This window comes from Poecile atricapillus, chromosome 2 (assembly GCF_030490865.1).
Source record: "Poecile atricapillus isolate bPoeAtr1 chromosome 2, bPoeAtr1.hap1, whole genome shotgun sequence".
Classification (NCBI taxonomy): Eukaryota; Metazoa; Chordata; class Aves; order Passeriformes; family Paridae; genus Poecile; species Poecile atricapillus.
Genome location: NC_081250.1, coordinates 35,633,713 through 35,654,332, shown reverse-complemented (window position 1 = coordinate 35,654,332; position 20,620 = coordinate 35,633,713). Strand labels below are relative to the sequence as shown.

At 40.9% G+C, this 20,620-nt stretch overlaps 1 protein-coding gene across 4 annotated transcripts in view; it reads right to left on the bottom strand.

The window, feature by feature from the left end:
* Positions 1-20,121, bottom strand: part of GALNT15 (polypeptide N-acetylgalactosaminyltransferase 15) — a 33,128-nt gene extending 13,007 nt beyond the window's left edge. The window contains exons 1-5 of one of the 4 annotated variants that reach the window (XR_009276891.1): positions 17,041-20,121; positions 15,557-16,102; positions 9,953-10,119; positions 9,044-9,248; positions 394-561 (exon numbers count right to left, since the gene is read on the bottom strand). Coding sequence is in view for 3 of the 4 variants with exons in the window: in XM_058832071.1 (XP_058688054.1) it covers positions 394-561; positions 9,044-9,248; positions 9,953-10,119; positions 15,557-16,102; positions 17,041-17,066 (1,112 nt within the window). In the remaining variant the exon portion in view is untranslated. Of the gene's footprint in view, positions 1-393; positions 562-9,043; positions 9,249-9,952; positions 10,120-15,556; positions 16,264-17,040 lie in introns of those variants that run through there. The other 3 variants (XM_058832072.1, XM_058832071.1, XM_058832073.1) reach the window with 3 other exon arrangements.
* Positions 20,122-20,620: the final 499 nt, after the last annotated feature.

The following is a 20,620-nucleotide window of genomic DNA, read 5'->3' as shown; positions in this document are numbered from 1 at the left end:
AGAACAGTGGGGAACATTGCACATACATGTACATTCAAAACAAGAGACAAACAGATCATGATTAAGACATCTCTTTTTACTGTGAATGACCTGTCTTTTGCTTTCCCTACAAACCTCCACACCTTGTCTGGTCAGGCTGTACTCTAGTTGTGTCGATGTGTAAAAGTATTTGTCACATTGGAAGTGTGACAGCAATCTAATTAGAATGATTACTAAAGACCAAAACAAACAGCACGAACAAAAAAACTATCCCTTCAGAGTTATTAACTGAGCATGTGCAAATAATGACACCTTTCTCTCGTTAGTGGGCCTCTGGAAGATGACCCAAGATGACCCAAACTGTACAGTTTTGCTGCTGAGCTGAGCAAGGCACATTGTCTGATGGACTGTTACCTGATAGGGCTGATGGGAGACTGTCGTACCTTCTCTTCATGCTCTGGCACTGGTTCCCAATGAAAATCTAATTTCCAATTAAAAACACCTCGATGCAGGCCCACAGAGTGATAGTACTGAAAGGTCTTCCAGTCTATGACATCTATGACAGGGGAGACGACACTGTTTCTGAAAAAGACAATAGCATTTATTTCCAAAAGCAAAGCATAGATTAAATTCATTACTCTATTAGTAAACATTAGTTTTCCTCTTTGACACTGTCAAGCACAAGCACTCCTCTAAATGCTGAGTGCCCTTAGTTTCCCTGCTGACAGAAGCTCTGGTACTCAGTGCTTGGGAATACTGAGCATGCAGTGAGGAATTTAAAGATCAATAATTTACTGATACCCTGTACCCTGCATTGTCATTTAATACTATCCAGGATTTTGTTATAAGTTAACCATCAGAATTCTCATAAAGCTATTTCACACAGAGGCCCCAACCTCTGATGCTACAGGCTCTGCATGGATGCAAATTTTAATAGCAGAAGATGATTTTGGCCTCTCATACTTTACCATCCTTCGATTTTCCTGTAGATGTTGCACACACTTCATGAGTTTGCCACATCAGGCCAATAAAGAGTGCACTTATCCTTAGTTTTTTCTGCTGGTTGTTTTGAAAAAATATTTCTTACTGAGTTCATAAGCCAGTGCCTCTTTGTATTTTATCACAGTCTTGCAAATGCACTGTCACGGTGTGGAATCTACTTTTAAGTGCGAAACAGAGACACTGCACTGTAAGTGACAATCCTTGAATTGATTTCTAACTTAAGTTAGATTTGGATCAGTCTGAGAAGCGGTACTAGACATTTCCCTATGGCAAAGAAGTCACAGTATTTCACAGTGTACTTGCACATCATCTTGGAATTAACTGGTAGTTCAGAATTTTCTTCAGTGTTCCTTGTTTTCAGGTCACTGATATATCACATTTGGAAATTTGCAGAGTATGAATGAAATGGTATTAGGGACTGCAGGGAAAAAGTGTTGAAGAATAATATTATCCATTTTTTCTCAGTTATGCTAAAAACATAGTCTCTGGTCTCAGTGCAAAGGCTTGTCTATAGACAGAAGTTCCTCTGGAGAAAAATCAGTAATATTTAAGAGGGATTAAAGTATACTGAAAGACATTATTATTGTTCTAGAGTAGGAATATCTGCGTGAGAAATTATTCCCTAGGAAATAACTTCCTGTTAAAACTGAGGGAGAGAAAAATGAAATGGTCAATTTGAGGGCAAAATGTAGGTGTTTTTATCTCCTCTTTTAAGATATATATGTTGGTCAGAAATCACAAGGAGAGAAATTTGCTTGAAACTTAATACTGTCAGTGAAGAAAGGACATCTCAGAGGAAAGCACATCCAGTGCAGTGAGACATTTGTATTTTTCTGTGGCAGAGGCCAGAACCAGCTAAGGAAGATGGTAGCTCTGGGTGATGTTAATGTAATCTTGACATATCTTGCCTTTACAATCGCTAGAATAATGGTTTTTTCAGTATCAGAGTGGGGGAAACTCCCAACTTTGTTTTTTCACAGTTGACATTTCCTGTAGAGGATTTTAGAAGCCCACAGAGAAACAGACAACTGCTTGCCAGTTGATAATACAAAGATGAACCATGCAGAAGATTGCTTTAAAATGACTCAGTTTTGTCTCCTAGTAAGAGCAGACTGTCCTATGATGAGCTTAAGCCAGGAAGATTCAAAATAAAAAAAGTGATTTTATTTCTCTGCTCATGTGTAAAACCATCCTTTATGATATGCAGTAATCGGGACTCTTAGAAACAAGCATCTAGTTTATAAATAAGTGAGAAAATTTTATGGTCACATGCAGCATTTGCAGGCATATTCATCAAGGCAGTGAGTTCCTGTCATCCTTCTGCAGGACTCAAGAAGAAATGGAAAGAACTGATATTAAAAATAATAAAGCTGATATGCTTCCCTGATTCTCCTAATGATGTCTCTGTGATGGGGTTTTGTATCCATGACAGGAGAAACCATCCAGCTCTCAAGCCAGCAAAGCCCTTTCTACTGAAAGCTTTACGCACTAACAGCATGCAAAGGAAACTACCTGCTTCTAAAAGTTACTAAAGGTAGTGTCCCACTGGACTCACGCAAAAAGGCATTTCTTTTCTTTGATATGCTGGGGGAAATCCATCTGACAAGTTAAGTGGATTTTAAATGACTAAATGTCAAAAATAAAAAGTCACTGTAACAGTAATTTCTACAGCCTGCTGCATTCTCCAGTGTACGAGCATCTCTGACAACTGCCTGGTTGGGAGTGTAATGCAGCTATAGCTCCCACCTCAGTTTGCTGCTGCTTGCTGAAACCCACACTATCTATTGCAACTGGGGTATCCATTCTCATTCAGACAGGACTGAGGAATTAATGACCCCAGGGTAGTTTATCTTACAATTTCAGATTCAAGAGAGAAATATCAGGAAGGTGTTCTTGAGTGGAAGCCAGAAGCAGTGTGGACTAAACCACTCAAAAGACCTTGACCATGCAGACTAGACCACATGAACTGATCCTGGATAGTTCGGATAGAGACAATGCAAATACAGACACACAGAGATATATTCTGGATTGGATGATCCAGACATTTCAGACTACCCTACATTTTCATATCATTGCAACTATTTCAAATGTCTTTTTTTTTTTATCCACCTTGAATTTGTTGCTACTATAAAGCTCCAAACTCCAATGGTGCTTCTCATATCAGTGCAATTGCTCACAAGAGTAGGCACCACAATAGTAGTTCTTGTTACTGGGCATTGATTCTTCAAGATTCCAATACAAGAAATATACCAATAAGGACATAGTGGATTCTGATAGTTTGGAGACCAAGCAATTATCCAAACTATCTGCAAATTATGACATGGAAAATTACAGTGTTTAAGCTGAAAATAATTCACAGGAATAGGTCATGTTCTATCCAAGCTAAATTCAACCACAAACCAGAACAAAATAAAATCTGATCTCCTTTCCCACAAAATTGTACAGTAAAAAATGATAACTGTGTTTTAGAACTACTATTCATGTAGTTTTTTCAGAATGCCAAGAGTAACAATTTTCAAGAGTATGTTTGTAAGAATAATTCTAGGCCTTCACCTAGTGTAAGTATAGTATAATCCCAATGTAGCTCTGCTGAAACCAACAGAAACACACCTTCTTAAAACTAAATATTTGGAGTGTCTTTCTGATCTGAAACAGGAATGTAATAGCTTTATCTTGTGTGAAAATTGGTCAACATTCAGTTTTAATCCTAATCAAGCAGTACTTTACCCATTTTCTGGTTGGTATGATTTAAAAAATGTAAAATAGCTGTTTTCTGCATATTCAATGAGGGTTTGATATTTGTGTAGTTCTAAATGCAAATTTGCAGTAGATGGTAATTGGAAGATGTTCTTAGCTATTCTTGTTTTTAACTGGGTAACTGGCAGACAGCAGCTTCTCAGCACTTTGAAATGAAGTACAAACTACTGCTAATTTTACTCTGTGGAATCTGAGGAAAGGGGAAAACAGGAAATTCAAATACAACTAGCAGCAAGGCTTTGAACTCTTTGACTAATCTGTGAATATTTCAAATGCTTGGAACTCACACAAATTACAAAAGGTCACAATTCCATGAAAAAGAGCAACCCAAACAAGAACAATTTCCTGGTTTGGGATTTCTTTACCAAATACAATCACAAATGAAATGTCTTCCATGACCCTTTACAGTCAGCATAGACTTTATGTTCTTTTCTAATTTTAAACTAAGTAACATGGGGAGAGGAAGTTTTAATTAATGTATCTGTTTTGAAGTTTTGGATACACTTTTTTGGAAGTGCTTTTGTATTGATTTATACTTTATTTTGCTGGGAAGGGAATAGATTTTAATCTGTTTAAATCCTCCTTTAAAGAAGGGGAAAAAACCCCAAAACCAACCAAAAACCAAACATGAAAATTATGTATATTTCTCAACCTATTTCAAGGTGCATCATAGCTTGCAAAAATTAGATAGCTAAGAAATCCAGCCTGTCCTGGCTCTTTGTTTCTGCACACAGTCAAAACTTCAGTGAGTAACTGAGGACCCAAGCTGGTTCCACAAAATGCTGCATTTCCACTGAGAGCCCCTTGCTGGCTAGCTGAAGTCTTAGAAATACAGACCACTTGAAATTAGGTAAGGTTAATAAGAAGATAAAATGTAGTGATAAGGAATGGCAAAGCTAAATTATAAAGGATTACTTAAATTCTGCCTTACAGACCAACTCCAGACTAACTTAGGGCATAGGAACAGTCTACTCGAATGGGTGGACTATTAATATGCTAAGCACTGGGAAAATCTCTGCAAAGCAGAGTGCTAAGGGGATGCTTTGGGAATGCTTTATTAAAAAATAATAATTTTTGAACTTGCCTTTTTTGCTAAAGTATTAAAATTTGTATGTATAGTAACAAGATCTGTAGAGGTAACCAACACCTTTTAACACTGGTCAGTCATGGCACTGAGCCATGAATCATGCCTAAATCTATATTGGTCCTGTGTTTAGCAGTAATATTTGCCTTTGGCTTTAGGCTCTTGTCTTTATTTTCTTTACCTCAACTTCTTTAAAATAGGTCTAAGGGGATGCTTTGGGAATGCTTTATTAAAAAATAATAATTTTTGAACTTGCCTTTTTTGCTAAAGTATTAAAATTTGTATGTATAGTAACAAGATCTGTAGAGGTAACCAACACCTTTTAACACTGGTCAGTCATGGCACTGAGCCATGAATCATGCCTAAATCTATATTGGTCCTGTGTTTAGCAGTAATATTTGCCTTTGGCTTTAGGCTCTTGTCTTTATTTTCTTTACCTCAACTTCTTTAAAATAGGTCACCTTCTGATCCTGATCAACTGTGAAAGATTGTGAAGCTTATCTTCCCATATCCTACCATGTAAATGCAGAACATTTACTGAATTTGAAATGAGTGCTATTGACAAACGGGGGATATAAAAGGAAGGAGCAAACACAGAAATCCCAGGAAGCAGGCTGTTACATGTGAAGTGTATGGAAGGCTTTCAAAACAGGGAGAGCAGCATGGAATTGCATGCTCAGATGCTGGGGTTGTGTGGGTTCTGAATGGATAGCATCATGTTTTCCAAAGCCTGTGAGAAGTTAGAAAACAGATGGCTCATGTATTTAGTAGCTCAAAAAGCTGGGATATGGGCCACTGAAAAGTGGAGAATCAGAATAAAAGAGATGAAGAAGCTGTTCATCTCTAGTGCAAAATATTTCCCTTCTCTCTTGTGTATTATCATAAAATCAGGACCACACAGAAGATTTCTGGACAGCAGAACTCCTTCTATTCCTGTATCTACAAGCAGAGCCTTCCATTTGTTCCTGATGGGAGCACACAGATGATGAAACACCTTTCCACTGCTATGCTAATTTCTTATTCTGTTTATCGGCATTTTCATTAAAGTGACCTAGAATCACAGTGCTAAGTAGAGCCATTTTGAATTTTAGAAACCAGATAAGCTTTTTAAAATAATATAATAGGCTTCTCTTTCCTAATCTAATATTTGAGCTGTGACATAGGCAGTGCTCCAGCACAGAGAGAAACAGCCCTTGCAATGAGGAGCAGGGGAAAGGTCCTAAGGTTCAGCTACCTCTATGCAAAACGTCCATAGTTGTGGTGCCCAGGCCTCTTTTAGAGGTGGAATTTCTTGTCAAGGATATAATCATGGTTCCTTTTGCTTTCATGAAGTATTTTAAGGAAATATGTTTTGGATTTTTTTTTCTCATCATCCTGCTTCAGCATAGTGGCCACTGTGTTCTTAGATCAAAGGAACAACATTTTTAAGGCTTCATGGAACAGTTCATTATATGCTCCCTCTGCCTTTCCCTGCCTTTGGATGGAATACAAAATAGCAGCTCTGCAGTCTCCTGGAAAAGGCAAACCCTTCCAAAGATGACTGTAATAATGGCACAGCTGCATTGTTATGCACCATGCTACTCACCTGGAATTAGCCTGGAACACAAACAGTTGTCAAATTAAATGATCTGTGGGATATCTCATGTAGTTTTCTAATATTGTCCAGGTACCTACAGTATTCATCCCTGAATAATCAAAATGTCAAGGAATGCTTTAGAAATCACTGAACCATTCTCTAGGCAATATACTAAGCTGATGCACAGCTTCCCAGTCAATTTATTAAGTATGGTTCACAGAACTAGTCCCAATCAAGGTGCTCATAAGCGTATATCCAATGATTTTAGAATGACTTAATACATTTTCAGAAAAATAAATTAGATTGAATTAATGAATAAAGCCATCATGTAGGGAGATGAAATGTCATTACCTAGAACAGGTCAAATATCTGCCAAGTATTTCTGTATAAATGTTTCTATACCTGTAAAACTGGGATAATTTTTCTTACATTTATCCTACAGTCTGCTAAGTACTGGGAGTATTTCTCTTGCTGTATGTTCAACTCACAGTGAGATCTCAGTCTGGGCAAGGATCTCTCGGCATCACTCTAAGACAGATCACAATATAATCATAATACTGACACACTTTGATCAGGAGTCTGGAAAATTAGGTTTGATCACACTTTTCAAAGTTGAAACCACTCTACATCTCCCTTAAGCTCCTGCAAATGTTTGAACTTTGAAAGGCTGCATTGGTCCTTGCCAAACAACTGACTCACTCCAGGTGGTTGTTTGACCATCCTGTACCTCCACCAAAAGTGCCTGAGTTACAGTTTGAACGGTACATTAGAAGAGGAAAGATGGATATTTCAGCAGTCATTTTCAACTTCCTGTGCTTTCCTCACTTGGGTAGTCTCAGGGAGTGCACATGATTCAATTTAACAGCTCCTCAAGTGCTAAATGAGGCCAAGTTGACTATACTAATGCTTTACTTTTCCATGCAAGCATTACAAGCAATTAATGACAAGTCATGAATTAACTTCCTTATCAGGTCAGTATTATTGTCATCATTCTTCAGTTGGAGAAAGAGGGACGGTAAGGGAAGGTGACTGCCGGGTGCCTTAGACCTTATCTTCCCTCCTCAGTGGAGGATGTCACAGGTTCTCCTCACTAGGAGTGAGAAAGCTTCCAGGATCAGACACAGTGACTAATACAGCACACAAAAAGGGATGGCTTAAACCATACCATTATTCAATCAGGTTTCCACCTTTGTTTCATTAATCCGTTAGATATTAGTTTATTTACTGTTAAATTCTGCTCTCCTGGAGTAATGAATGAACATATGGGCCCTATAAAGGAAAATAATTCCTTTCTCACCCTCTGGTGACAGTGCTACAGAATCTCTGAATGATAGCATACTTGGAGGCTTTGCATTCCCTCAGGAGGGATAATTTTTGACAGTGAGTTTTTGACATTGTGCGGTTGTGGGGTCCTTATTTCTCTCTGGCTGTTGTAATTCTCCACTATAGCTCTCCTCTGAGACCATCCATAACTTTTAATTTTAGCAATTTTAACACTCTTACAGTCATAAAGACTGGCCAACTGATACACACTGTAGTTTTGCTTGAACATTAAAAATAGACAAGGCAGTTCAATAGTTCAAGGCAGAAGAATCATGAAAGATATTCACAGTGAATAATCTAATTAGTCAGCAAACAAAAATTTGCTTTTCCAAGAAGGACCTTTTTGAAAAGAATATTCCTGACATTCTAGCACAGCATTACTCTTGCTTTCAGTATTCTTAATGTTTTCATTCAAATGATGTAATAATTTTAAAAAGCTCACATTAATTCTCTTATAAGCAAACATAATAAGCCATAAAAGCAGCTTCTTCCAGTGCCTGGGAACTGCCTTTGAAGGTGTTTAGCATGACTATTTAACAGTCTAGTAAGAGTTCAAAGATTTTTTTTATTTTACCCCCTCTAGCAATTATTTTTTTCCCAAGTGACAAATTAATGTACAAATTTTTCTTTCAGAAAAGTCCCTTTAATAAAAGATTTACTGACATGTAAGCCTAGACATATTTGCAATGGTTTTAATCTTTTCAAAGGACTGCACAGATGAGCTTAGCTGTACACAGTAGAGAGCAGGCCCAAGAATCACCCTAAACATGAAATACTCAAAAATTGTGAATCGCTGCCTTACTCTGTTGCTTTGGTGTCAGTGAAAGTACTGGTGATTAGCTGGACCTGTCTAGGCTGCCCAGGCTATCTGGGCTTTTTCTGTGGAAGAGAAATGGTGGCCAAAAGGTGATGTTGGTACACAGCTGAACTGGCTCAGGAGGACAAAGCATTTTATTCTTGGCTTCATCAGTGAGATGGCTAAAAAGTAAAAATAATGGAGTCTTGCAGTAGTTTTCTCTGGTGGATGTTTGCCGATTTACAAACAGGTTGAGACTGAAACCTTTTTAATTCAGACCACCAGCTTCTTAAAGCTCTAACTGGATACCAATTTTGAAATTTACACTGGGTGTAAAGTGAGGGTTATCAGCTGTGAGACCTATCCTGGTTCCCACATATCAAAGTGATGCATATGGTGATAAGGTAGAAAATAAAAGGGATGTGACCAGAAGCAAGAAGGGAGCCAAGGGAGGATTACAAAAACTACCCAACACTTTCCAAACACATCCCTTTCAGCAGAAATGTACATATCCAGGGATATTTACCGGTTGCTGGAGAGCCTGGCCAGGAGGGGTTCCAGCCAGCCCTTCTGACACTCGCAGTGTGAATCCATGAAGATGAGCACATCCCCGGTAGCCCGTGCTGCTCCTAGCATCCGACCTCTGATGACTCCAAGCCTCTTGTTGCTCCGGATGAGCTTCACACCATCCAGTTTAGAGATGTATTCGCTCAGAGCGGACTTCAGGGGCCCTGTTAGAAACAGAACAGTCACTGAAATGTTTCTGTTTTGATTCAAGCTGTTACAGAAAAGAAACAGGAAGTAGGAGATGCTACTTCTTGCTGGTAAAATGTTTCCGAGGTATTTGTTTTAAATGGCCAAGTAGGCCACCTTTCAAATATTTCTACAGCAACATAATGTCAAAGGGAAGTAGTGACTAATGGAACCTGAGATTCACAAGGTAGGAAGCTATTCCTGTGGGAATTTTAATAGCCTCTTCTCCTGTTTTTAGCAAAAGGTGGATGCTCTCATCATCTCATAAAATACACAGATGAGAGTGAGATACTACAGGCGTTTGGCTTTCCCAAGCACTTTGGACTACTTTAGCAATATGAACTTTTCCACTCTAGGCTTCAGCCAAAATCCAGGTCTGGAAATTATGACAGCAGATCTGGTCCAGTGGGAATCCTAAGATTTGCATACTGTGATCTTATTTTAAAGTAAGAAAGTTCAGAGTGTTGTAAATTATGTGGGGGGAAAAAAGAAACATATTTCAAAGCTGAACGTCTACGCTGAATTCTAGGCATGGATCGTGAAACCTGGTAGCCAGCTCTGGGCTCTCATTTCCTGCGAGTCCTCTTTGCCTTCTCCTCTCCTCACACACTTCTTGCAGGAGGACGGTTTTTTCCCTGAAGTTTTGGAAAAAGGAACTCACATACAGAGAAATGGGAACTACCTTGCTGGCTGAGATCGTCAACTAGGATGATATCCTTGAGGAAGGCCTTTGGGGCTGTATCCATAATGCTGTGCACAGTTCTCAGCAGAGTAGACCAGGCTTCATCGTGGAAACAGATGATGACACTAGCAGTGGGCAGACTGGAGTCATATTTTTGCTGTAGGCACCTACATGGGTGAAAATGAGGAAGACACTGGAAACACTGGAACAAATGGCTAAATTTTTTCTCAGAGCAAAGTTGTAAGCAGCACCTAAAGCTTTAGGGGTAGAGAGCAGTTTAAGATCTCAGCTCACTTCTAAGAAAAGGAAGCACTAAGGTGTTCAAAACTGGAATATGAAGTTAAAATATGGGAATGGCACTTTCAAAATTATAATACAAAAAGAGGAAAATGTTCCTGTGTCCTGGGATAGGTTTTTTCCCTACTCTGTCTGCTTCAAAAAAAGAGAGCTCAAACAGAAATGGTCCAGAACACAAAGAAAAAGTGAAGATAGAGTGAGGGATAAAGCAAGTCAGTCAGCCTCTACCAATTTCCATGTTTTCTCACACAAAAAAGAAAAGAGCAAACAATTGCAGTACCATTAAGACCAACAAAATAACTCATCTGCACAACAGATGAGTATATCTGTGGATTACCTGACCAAGATCCTAGTGAGTGAAGCTAACATCTCAGTCCTTTATGGCAATGACATGGATCCTTACATGGGCCATGATTAAAAATGTATGTACATTTAAGAAAAAAATACTATGAAGTTTATACAGGTTGCTTTTCCCATGAAAATGAATCACTGCTGGATGAGGCTCCCAGCCGGGAGTCAGCGTGCAATCGAACCAGCAGAGCAGTCTGGAAGTGGGTGGAGTGGTGCAGTATGGACAATCAAGTTTTGGGGGTTTGTTCTGTCATTGTTTTTCATTGTCTTGGGCTTGGGGAACACTGGCTACAGGGAGTGTCTGCCATCTTGTCTTTGTCTCAGGAGGTCATATGGTGCTGTGTAAGGCGACTGCCCACCATCTGTCTTGGTCTCAGGAATAACTGCATAACACTGCCAAGCTACAGGAACGTCTCCCTGCCATCTTGTCTTTGCCTTGGGAATAACCACTGTCATTGCTGAGTCACAGGAACATCCCCCTGCCATCTTGTCTTTGTCTCAGCAGCCATGCAGAGCTAAGTCAAGGTGGTGAATGCCTTTTGTGTGTAAAGCACCTCTTTTCGTATACTTTTGTTATTGCTGCTGTCATTGTTTCTTATGCCATTGCTGTTTGCTTTCAGTAAATCAACTCATGAGTCTCTCCTTTGTCCTTCCCTCACCAGAGGGGAACAGGGGGAAGTTTAATTCCCAGCCGGTGTTAAACCACTACAATAATTCAAACATTTAAAGATGACAAATTCTTCCCATTCCTCCTCAGATAAAATGCATATGAAAACCATCTGTTCTGGTGTGAGGATGCATATTTTCCAGAAAAATGGGCCTTCAAAATGCCCATTGTAGATATGCAAAGACTGTGTCTATATACTGCTTTGCTGACATTAGAAAGGACATTTAAAAAATCTTTTCATTTCCCAAATAACAGTCATTCAGTGTCCTAACTCATTTAATCTCCAGCAGCAAGAATTTCTTCAAGGAATTACACAATTGCCTGAATGTAGCCCATTGTTATTTCAGCATTTTTGTATTGCCAAGCAAATAATTATACAAATTTTACAGAGGTTGTTAAACAATTGGCTACTCAGCAGAAACTCATGGAAGGGATATAATTCTAGTATTTCTTTTTATTAGCATTTTACTTAGTGCTTCCGTTCATGAACTGAAGCCCTATGCTGCTAGACACTATCCAGACCCAAAGCTGCTAATCAATTAAGAGAACCCATAGTCTGAGTGATTTAATTATGAATACACATAAATGGTTGCTATAGATGCACTTCTGGAAATATATATTTCAAATGAGCACAATCTTAATAATTTATTGTATTATTAAATAGTTCACATTATATTTTTTTGTGCAGAAAGGCACATTTTCTTGATGATTTTACACTGTAATTAATCTATATTGTCCTTGGTTTACTAATTTTGTGTAATCAACAATACTGTTACAATTTCATATAAGGTGGTTGTTTCCATTTTCAGCAGAATCAGGAAAAGAATACTCTCATGACTTGGGAGTGAATATTTTCAAGCAGTAGAATTGAGAAGTAATTAAGAAAAGTGAAGATCTGATGCAGTCCTTTTACTACTAGGTAGCTTCTAACCAGAAACATTCAATACCTATTAGCACGTAGTTGCTAGTACTGTGGTTATATGTTATTTTATACAGAAAATAAGGCTGTTGTGAAATCTTAATTGGAAAAGAATTGAAAATAACTGTACTTGAACACATAACCTTGATGACAAGTGCTTAGTTGCCATGGAGATTGGCAAAGACTTGCAATATAGATATCTAATCTTCACAAAAATGCACAAGGGTACTGGCATACAAGAATACCTTCCCTGTAATTTGGAGCAGTTTCATAGACTGTCTATCATAAATTGGCATTTCAAAAAGTCAGGGCTGTGACTGATATGAGACATAGTGATTTAATCTAATTTGTGAAAAACAAGGAATTGCCACATGCAGCAACGAACTGAAAGCAATTCTGACAAGGCAAAGGCAGAGCTGGCAGGGACTCCCACTCACCTTCAGGAAAATGTTTCATTGAGATTCAGCTACAAACAGCACCCCAGAGGAAGCTATACTTTTGTAATGAAACTTAAAACTTTTGTAGATACCTTGTGAGTTTCTTTTGCCATTTGACACTCAAATGCAAGAGAGGAAAACAGACCTTTCTTTTGGGCAGAACCCCCATCATAAAAGTCACAATGGCAGGCTTGATTCAGGTGTCCCAGGAGAGTGTCAGTCCCAGCTGGAGCAACTGATAACAGCAGAAAACACTCTGAGGGAGGAAGGTACCTCAGAGGACGGGCCACTTCTTATATGAAGTATTTGCCATCCAATTTCAAGTGACATGAGGGAGACTAAGTCCATGGAGGTAACTCACCGAAACATCTCTAACTGGTTGGCTTCCCTCTAATTAAATAATAATAGACATTGTGATGAACGACATGATGTGAACTGAATAGAAACTCAGACAATCTGATTCTGGTTTGCTCTCTTTTTACACTGCTGTTAAACTGGACTGACACAATTGCAAGCCAGGCCCCCAGAGTAAACTACACCTAAAAATTATCATTGTGGTTTGTGTGTTGTGCCATAAAGGACAGGTCTGGCTTAGACATATCCTGCTGCAGGTTTATGATCTGGATTTAGATCAGCCTCAGATGCTGAGATCTGAGGTTTCAGTCTGGGCTCAGTAAGCTGTGGTGTTGAGAGTTCTTTAGGCTGTAACTAGTCAGGCAGCAAAATCCATCCAAGAGCTCTGAGACCATGGCTTAAATTTTACCAAGATCAGTATTAACTAAAGCTGTCTCTTCTTGGATGGCCCTTCAGCTGCCAAAGTAAAATTGTTTTTTGGCTTTCCACCACAGGCAGTAAACCAGGGTAGTCATTCCTCCTTTGAACATTACATAGTTCAAAGAGTTAGCAGTGAGGCATGCCAAAAAATAACTGAAATAATATCAGCATGTCATTATTTAATGGATTTAACCAAATTAACACTGAACCTAGTCAGTAAATACAGAAAAATAATGTTTCATTTCTCTTTCTTTGTGACTGTACCCTTAAATTAGAGCAGCCAGCTGTATTTAAACATGTGAAAATGAACACACGTGTGGTGGTTTGAAAAAAAATAAATATGCTGTGTCTTATTTAAAATGTTTTCTGGTATATCTTTCTACCGTGTCCTTGGAGAAAATTACAATTATTTTTGTTACAGGAGACAAGACACCACTCACATCTCTTGCCCTCCCCCTGGGAAGGGAAGCATATCACAGAATCAATTAGGCTGGAAAAGACCTCTTGGATCATCAAGTCCAGTCTTTGATTGATCATCACCTTCTCAATGAGACCACAGCACTAGGTGCCATGTCCAGTTTTCCCTTAAACACGTCCAGGTACAGTGACTCCATACCTCCCTGAACATTTCATTCCAATGTTTAATTGTCCTTTCTTTGAAGAAATTCCTCCTAATGTCCAACCTGAACTTTCCATCCTTGATAGTAGATACACCTCAGATCCTTTTTAAGAAGTGTGATGAGTAGCCCCTCCTGGGCTGCTGGGGCAACTGACTCTCAAGTCTCCAGACTTCAAATGTAACACCTGGGGCTTCAAATACAACATTTTTTGCAGTGGCCTTACAGCCTGGCTGCTGACAGGCTTGGTAGTGTTGGCAGAGCTTGTCCAGCACACCAATATCCACCTTCCTTCCTCCCAGGAGTTTCCTTTCAATACTTGCCACAGAATCACAGGATATTCTGATTTGGAAGGACCCACAAGGATCATTGAGTCCAACTCCTGGCCCAGCCCAGGACACCCTAAGGGTCAAACCATTTGCTTGAGAGCATTGTCCAAACTCTCCTTGAACTGTCAGGCTTAGTGCCGTGAGCACTTCCCTGGGGAGCTGTTCCAGTTCCCATCCACCCTCTGGGTGAAGAATCTTTTATTAATATTCAGCCTAAAGCTCCCCTGACAAAACTTCAGGCCATTCCCGGGTCCTGTCACTGGTCAGCCCAGAGAAGAGATCAGTGCCTACCCTCCTCCTCCCCTTGTGAGTACCCTGTAGACAGCAATGAGGTTTCCCCTCAGTCTCCTCCAGGCTGAACAAACCAAGTGACCTCAGCCGCTCTTCACACAGCTTCTCCTACAGACCCCTTGCCATCTCTGTTGTCCTCCCCTGGACACTCTTTAACAGCTTTATATCTTTCTTACATTGTGGTGCTCAAAACTGCACACGGTATTTAAAGTGAGGCCACACCAATGCAGAGTCGGCTCCACTTTTATGAGTGACCACCGGGTCACTTTAGTTCTGGAATCTCTGAAAGCCCCAGCTCTTGACTCATTCATCACTTTGTAAGCCCAGTGACCCCATAGCTCTGGCAGGTGGGCTGAGACGGGGCCTGGTCGAGGAGGCACGCCGCCTCTCCTGCTCGCCAGCCCGCCGCGGGTTCCCTTCCCCTCCGCAGCCCCGCAGCCGGACAGACAGCCAGACAGCCGGCCGGACACACGGCCGGACAGAGAAGGGCGGGGTCCGGGGCGGCACCTGCCGTGAGGCGGTTGCCGGTAGGGGGCGCTGCCGCCCGCTCGGCCTCAGGGCGCGGCGGCGCCGGGCGGGCCGGGGGCGCGGGGGTGGCGGGGCCGCGCTCACACCGCCCCCGTCGGCGCTGGCCCCGCGCCTCTGCTCGCTCAGCCAGCGAACCCCGGCCGCCCCTCCCGCACCGTGCCCCCCTCCACCTTTGCCGCCCGCCGGCTCCTGAGGGCTTGAGTCACCTCCCGAAGGAGGCTGGGAGCGTCCCTGGTCTGAGGAACGGAGCGCCCGACCCGGAGCGGGGAGTTCGATAGGAAAGACGCGAGGTCTAGAGGAGAGGTGCGGGGTTTGCAGGAGAGGTTCGGGGAGGCGCGGCGGCGGGGAAGGAGGCAGGTTTTCCCCCAGAAGTGAAATAGGGTGTTTTACTTACAACGGGTGTCGTACCTCAGGCAGGTCTCGGCGCAGCGCGATCCGCTCGCTGAGCGCCTCGTTAAAGCCGTGGGTTTCCAGGCCGAGCGGCCGCTCCCCCGCAGCAGCCCCTTGCCCATCTTGCAGGGGAAGGGACAGCGGCTGGGACTCGGGGCCCCCCTCTGCCTTCCCCTCCGGCCGCCTGCCCTGCTGCTTCACCACGCGATAGCCCTTCCTGGCCTTGCTGTGGTTCCTTTTGCCGGTGGGCGACACGACGGCCATGATCAACTCATCCTCCCGCAGGGAGATGAAAGGCGACAGACCATCCAGAGGGTAATACTGCTGGCTCTCCTCCTGGGTTTCCAGCATCTCTTGGGTCTCCACAAAGTCCATCTGATACCCTTCCCGGGCGTTGAACTCCACAGGCTGGAAAGTCCCTTCCTTGCTCTGGTTGCTGGGTGGTGGATTCAGCGTTGTAACCATCAGTAGCAAAAAACCCAGCATCAGAAACAACAGGAGAAACTGCAGCTTACGTGATCCATATCTGCACTTCTTCCTCAAGAACATACTGTTGGTGACAAAATGATACAGATGGTCATGTTAAATATCACTTGGATCTTCCTCAGATTTCAGTCTTCGGGTTGCACAAAAGCCCTGGTTTTCACTATCTGCCAAGAGGATTTTTTTGCTCCCTTCACATTTCACTGATGCCATTTCATGCTTTCCTCTCTATTTACAGAAAAAAAAAATTATAACATTCCTATTAATATTGTACTTACTGTAGTTAAATGTAGCATGGATCCAGTGAGATAAATTAGATCCTTTATTATACGGAGTCCCAGCTTAGTTAGGAAAGTGCATGCTTTGCTGATTAAAAGAGTAACTAAAGCTTTGATTTTTTTTCCCCCTTTTTAAAATTCTAAGTCGAAAGAAATCCCGTTTCTCATCGTTTCTTTCCAGAGTAGATCCTGCTTCTTCAAAGTTTCCAATTGCTTCCTGGACTGAAGCACTGTATCTCTGAAAGCAGATCTGACAGCTCTCCCCCGTTCAGAGGCTTCAAGTTAACTGTGATCAACAGATGAGAAGTAGTCGGTCCCTGACTTTGTTTCACACATAACTACGGCACTCAGTCAGGAAGCACTTTGCCAGACATAATACAGAGCAATGTGTGCGTCTTTCTCTTGGTCCTAATGCCCTCACTGTGCTTGTCCTATCAAATCAAAACTTTGCAAAAGCTGTAAGAGGTGAAATACAAGAAGCAAAACGTTGCATTAGAAATCAAGGCATGCCACAGATTGCTGTACGTTGGAATAGCTATATTAAGCTGAGAATGCACAGAGCAAGAATCAAGAATTTTATAAACTGAATAAGAGATGGAGAGCACATGTTTTATTTAATGTTAGATTTATTCATATGATAATGTGTTAGCTGGAATATATTTCATATCCAATAAATATTTACAGCTGTAGGGATTTTAACACTGACATAAGGGTGCCAAATTATCACCTGGCAGGCTGAAGTTGTCTCCTCATCCATAAATTTGGTATTGCAGGGCAAGCAGCACTTCAAGTTTTCCTTAGTCCAGTAATAATATGTATAAAGCCTGGGCTGGAACAACAACCACTGACACTGAGAGAAAATAGCAACTTCTGTGATTAAAAGGGGAGCTCAGTCTCTGAGGTCTGTTTGCTAATACTGCTGGCATGGGTGCTACTGGGCATGGACTGAGGCATTTTTTGCTGTGACATGAGTGCTTGTCCAATGGGAGAAGGGGTGAGACAATCCACGTGCTTCAGCATCACATGCCTCTTGGTCTGGCAGAGATCAGGGATGGATGCAACTCAGGTGCTGCCAACCCTCTTGATGCTGGGGGCATGAGATGTGCTGGTTTTCATATCTTGCAATATTTGACAAGCAGAAAGCTCCTGCTCCAGGAGGCGTGCTTACTGGAGAACTTCCACACTCAGAGATTTTAAAAAAGCCCTACATTTATAGACATTGTAGCTAAAAGAATAGCCTGAAGACAGGCATGCAGTATACTCTAAAGAAAACCAAGGATCTATTATTTTTTACCTTCTTTGCTATTACTTACTTCCCTCTAAGATGTTCTATAAGTTCAGACAATGGTTTGTGGTAGACAGCTTCCAAAAAAATTAAAAGTGAGACTACACCTACTTTCAAATTAAAATGCGCCACAACCTTCAAAAGCAAGGGTGGTATAGAGCACCATAAGATTGCTGAAGGCACACAGTGTCTCACTTCTGTGTGCACTCCCCTAAGCAGCTTATACAGAATGCCTTGAGGGAGTGTGACTGGTCTGCTGTGTCTTGGCACCTTCCCTACATCAGCTGTTCTTTAAAATATACAGAACTGCTTTAATCATATCTTGGGCAGAAGGAAGATTAAGCCAATATTTTGATACTTCACCATTGTATGTATCTCCCTTTTTAAGCTTAAATTCACAAGAAAGTAACATCCCAATTCGCCATCAGCCCTGAGAATATTACTTTTTATTCTGCTTTTCATAGGGAAAAAGAAGTATTGATGGTTTCAATTCAATAGGAAAGCAGCACACATTTGCATTAAAAAAATCTGAACTCGAAAGCACTCATTTAAATTACAATGTTTCAGCCATAGAAAGACAAAATTAAATGGAAATGAAGAGACCTGTCCAAGATGTTCTCCAAAAAGCTGGCACAGTGACTTGCAAAAGGTTCAGTTCCACAAAGTCCCATTTTCAGGCATATGGAATAAAATAAAATTAAATTAAAAGAAGAAACTTAAGAGTGGGTGGAATAAATGGGAGAAAGCATTACTTTTTTATTCTTCCCCTTTTTTAACTTTTCTGGGCTAAGTGAGGAGTTTGATTTAATTTAATTAATATTTTTTCCCTGGCTAGAATATTTTAACAAGATGCTATAACAAGTCTGATCAAGATAATTCTAGCCTGGAGTAGAAATTGCTGTATAGATTCTGTCCTGGTATGTTCTGTATTGCTGAGCAAATCCACCTGGGTCACTCATGCAGCTGAATTTCAGCTACAGATGAAAAGACACCCAATTAACAAATTTACAGCAATCTTAGACACTTTTGGGACAGAGCTGATAGGTAATATCACTGAAGCATATGCATAAGGAATACAGCTTTTTAATATATCCTGACCATTTTAACAAGGAAGAAATGAACAATTACAGAAGCTATTTGTTCAGTCTAGTCAATTAAATGTGCAAGTTTAAAACACTGGGTGGCACACTTCCAGCAGCCTCTATTCCCTCTTTTGCACAACAAACCTTCCAAAACCATTTCCCATCAAACAGTCTGTTTTTCAATCTTGTCTCTTAAAACAGTGACATTCCACTGCCATCATACAAAAGAGATACTGCCTTTTCAATGGATGAGCCTCCCTTTAGTATCTGACAGGACATGTCGTGTTTCCTTCAATGCATTTGAAGGACAGCATCACTGTTATGATCTCCCCACATGGAAGTCAAGAATACAACATCCATTGTATTTTTCATTTTACTTCTCAGTAAAGTTCTCGGTTACTCAGAGATGTGCTACAAAGTAGGCCCTTCGTTAGGACACAGGTTACTCCTCCTGACTAGCTGTTGAGGATTCCCTTTCCTAGGATGCTTTCCTGTGCATCCTTTGATGGAAGAGGAAGGAGCATTGCATGGCCCAGGCTTTCCTGTCAGACACAGAGCCATTGCCTTCATCCTGAGGTCCAGTCTTTTAAGTGCTGCTTCATGCAGGTAGCCCACAAAGAGGCTGCCCACAAAAGGTATTATTGTCTTTGGACTGCTGTTCTACAGCAAGCCCTAGAGCTCCTCAATCCATGGGAAAGGAACATGTTACAGGATGTGCCCAATACACCAGCAATTGTAAAATCACAAAAAGGGCCAGTTTGCAGTGTCAGTATTGGCCAGTGCCAATATTATGTTGACTTTCCTGCTGGTCAACCCATGCAAGAGCTGATCCTACCAGGCCTGCTCTGGTAGGCCCAGTGGTATGAATACTTTCAGCAAATGCAAAGTCAGTTATTGACTTCCTTAAGAAAATACCATCCTTCACTATTGCAAATTTTGGTCATTAATTGCCAAGAGCTAGAACATGGAATCAAATCTAGGGCTCGTTAATTCAAAAGGTACCAGGAAACATGGTTGACTTTTGCAGAGTAACAAACCTTTCAGTCATTTTCTGTAGCTGTTTGTACTTACCCTTTCCTCCCCACCTCATTTTGGCTCACATTTTTGTCCAAACCATTCTGCATCACATACTTGTTCAATATTACGTGACATGTTATGTTATCCGTACGTGAAGAAACACCACATACTTTCAGTGTGCAGAGCCCATGCTTGACTGCCAGGAAAATAACAAAGCAAGAACAAACCCAAGGCTGGATGGAAGAAAGAGCGTGTGGACAGGTCTTTACTGACTCTTTAATAAACATCTTGGATTGATTTACACTCCTATGCCAAAAGCAGATGTGCCACTTCCATTTAAAGACTCAACACATACAGCACTCATGGTTTCATAGCTGCGTGTATTGTATGCCACAGCTCTTTGTGCTTGTAACAATGGCTTTATTTGCACAGATGTGAAGAAAGTGCATAAAAGGAGACTGTTTACACGGTGCACAAGATTTGTGGTGTTTTTGTTACCAAGTAACTTCCCCCTTCTTCCAAGAATATAATAAGAAATATGTATTTTTGGATTAGAAGAAGGTATAATTTATTTGCAGGTATTGCAGATGGTTTGTGTGCATGGCATTGTAGCAAATATTGCTCATTCAACGATACTTTCTAATAGCAAGTGAATAATAGTAAATTAGAACAAGACTCTGTGGAACTTGCTTTTGAAAGCTATAAAAAGTTTGATAAAATCTGTTGATCACTAGCAGGGATTTTGGAACTTGCATCGTGATTTATAAGATGTTTGCCAACCTGTCAGTGAAGGAAATGCATCTGAAATTCCATTTTTACAAGATTTCTACTCATAAATCATGTCCCATATAAAATGGAGCAAGGAAGCCATGGACTTTTGCACTGCTTTTCAAAAGCATTTCTGTGCACATGAAGGTCAGGCA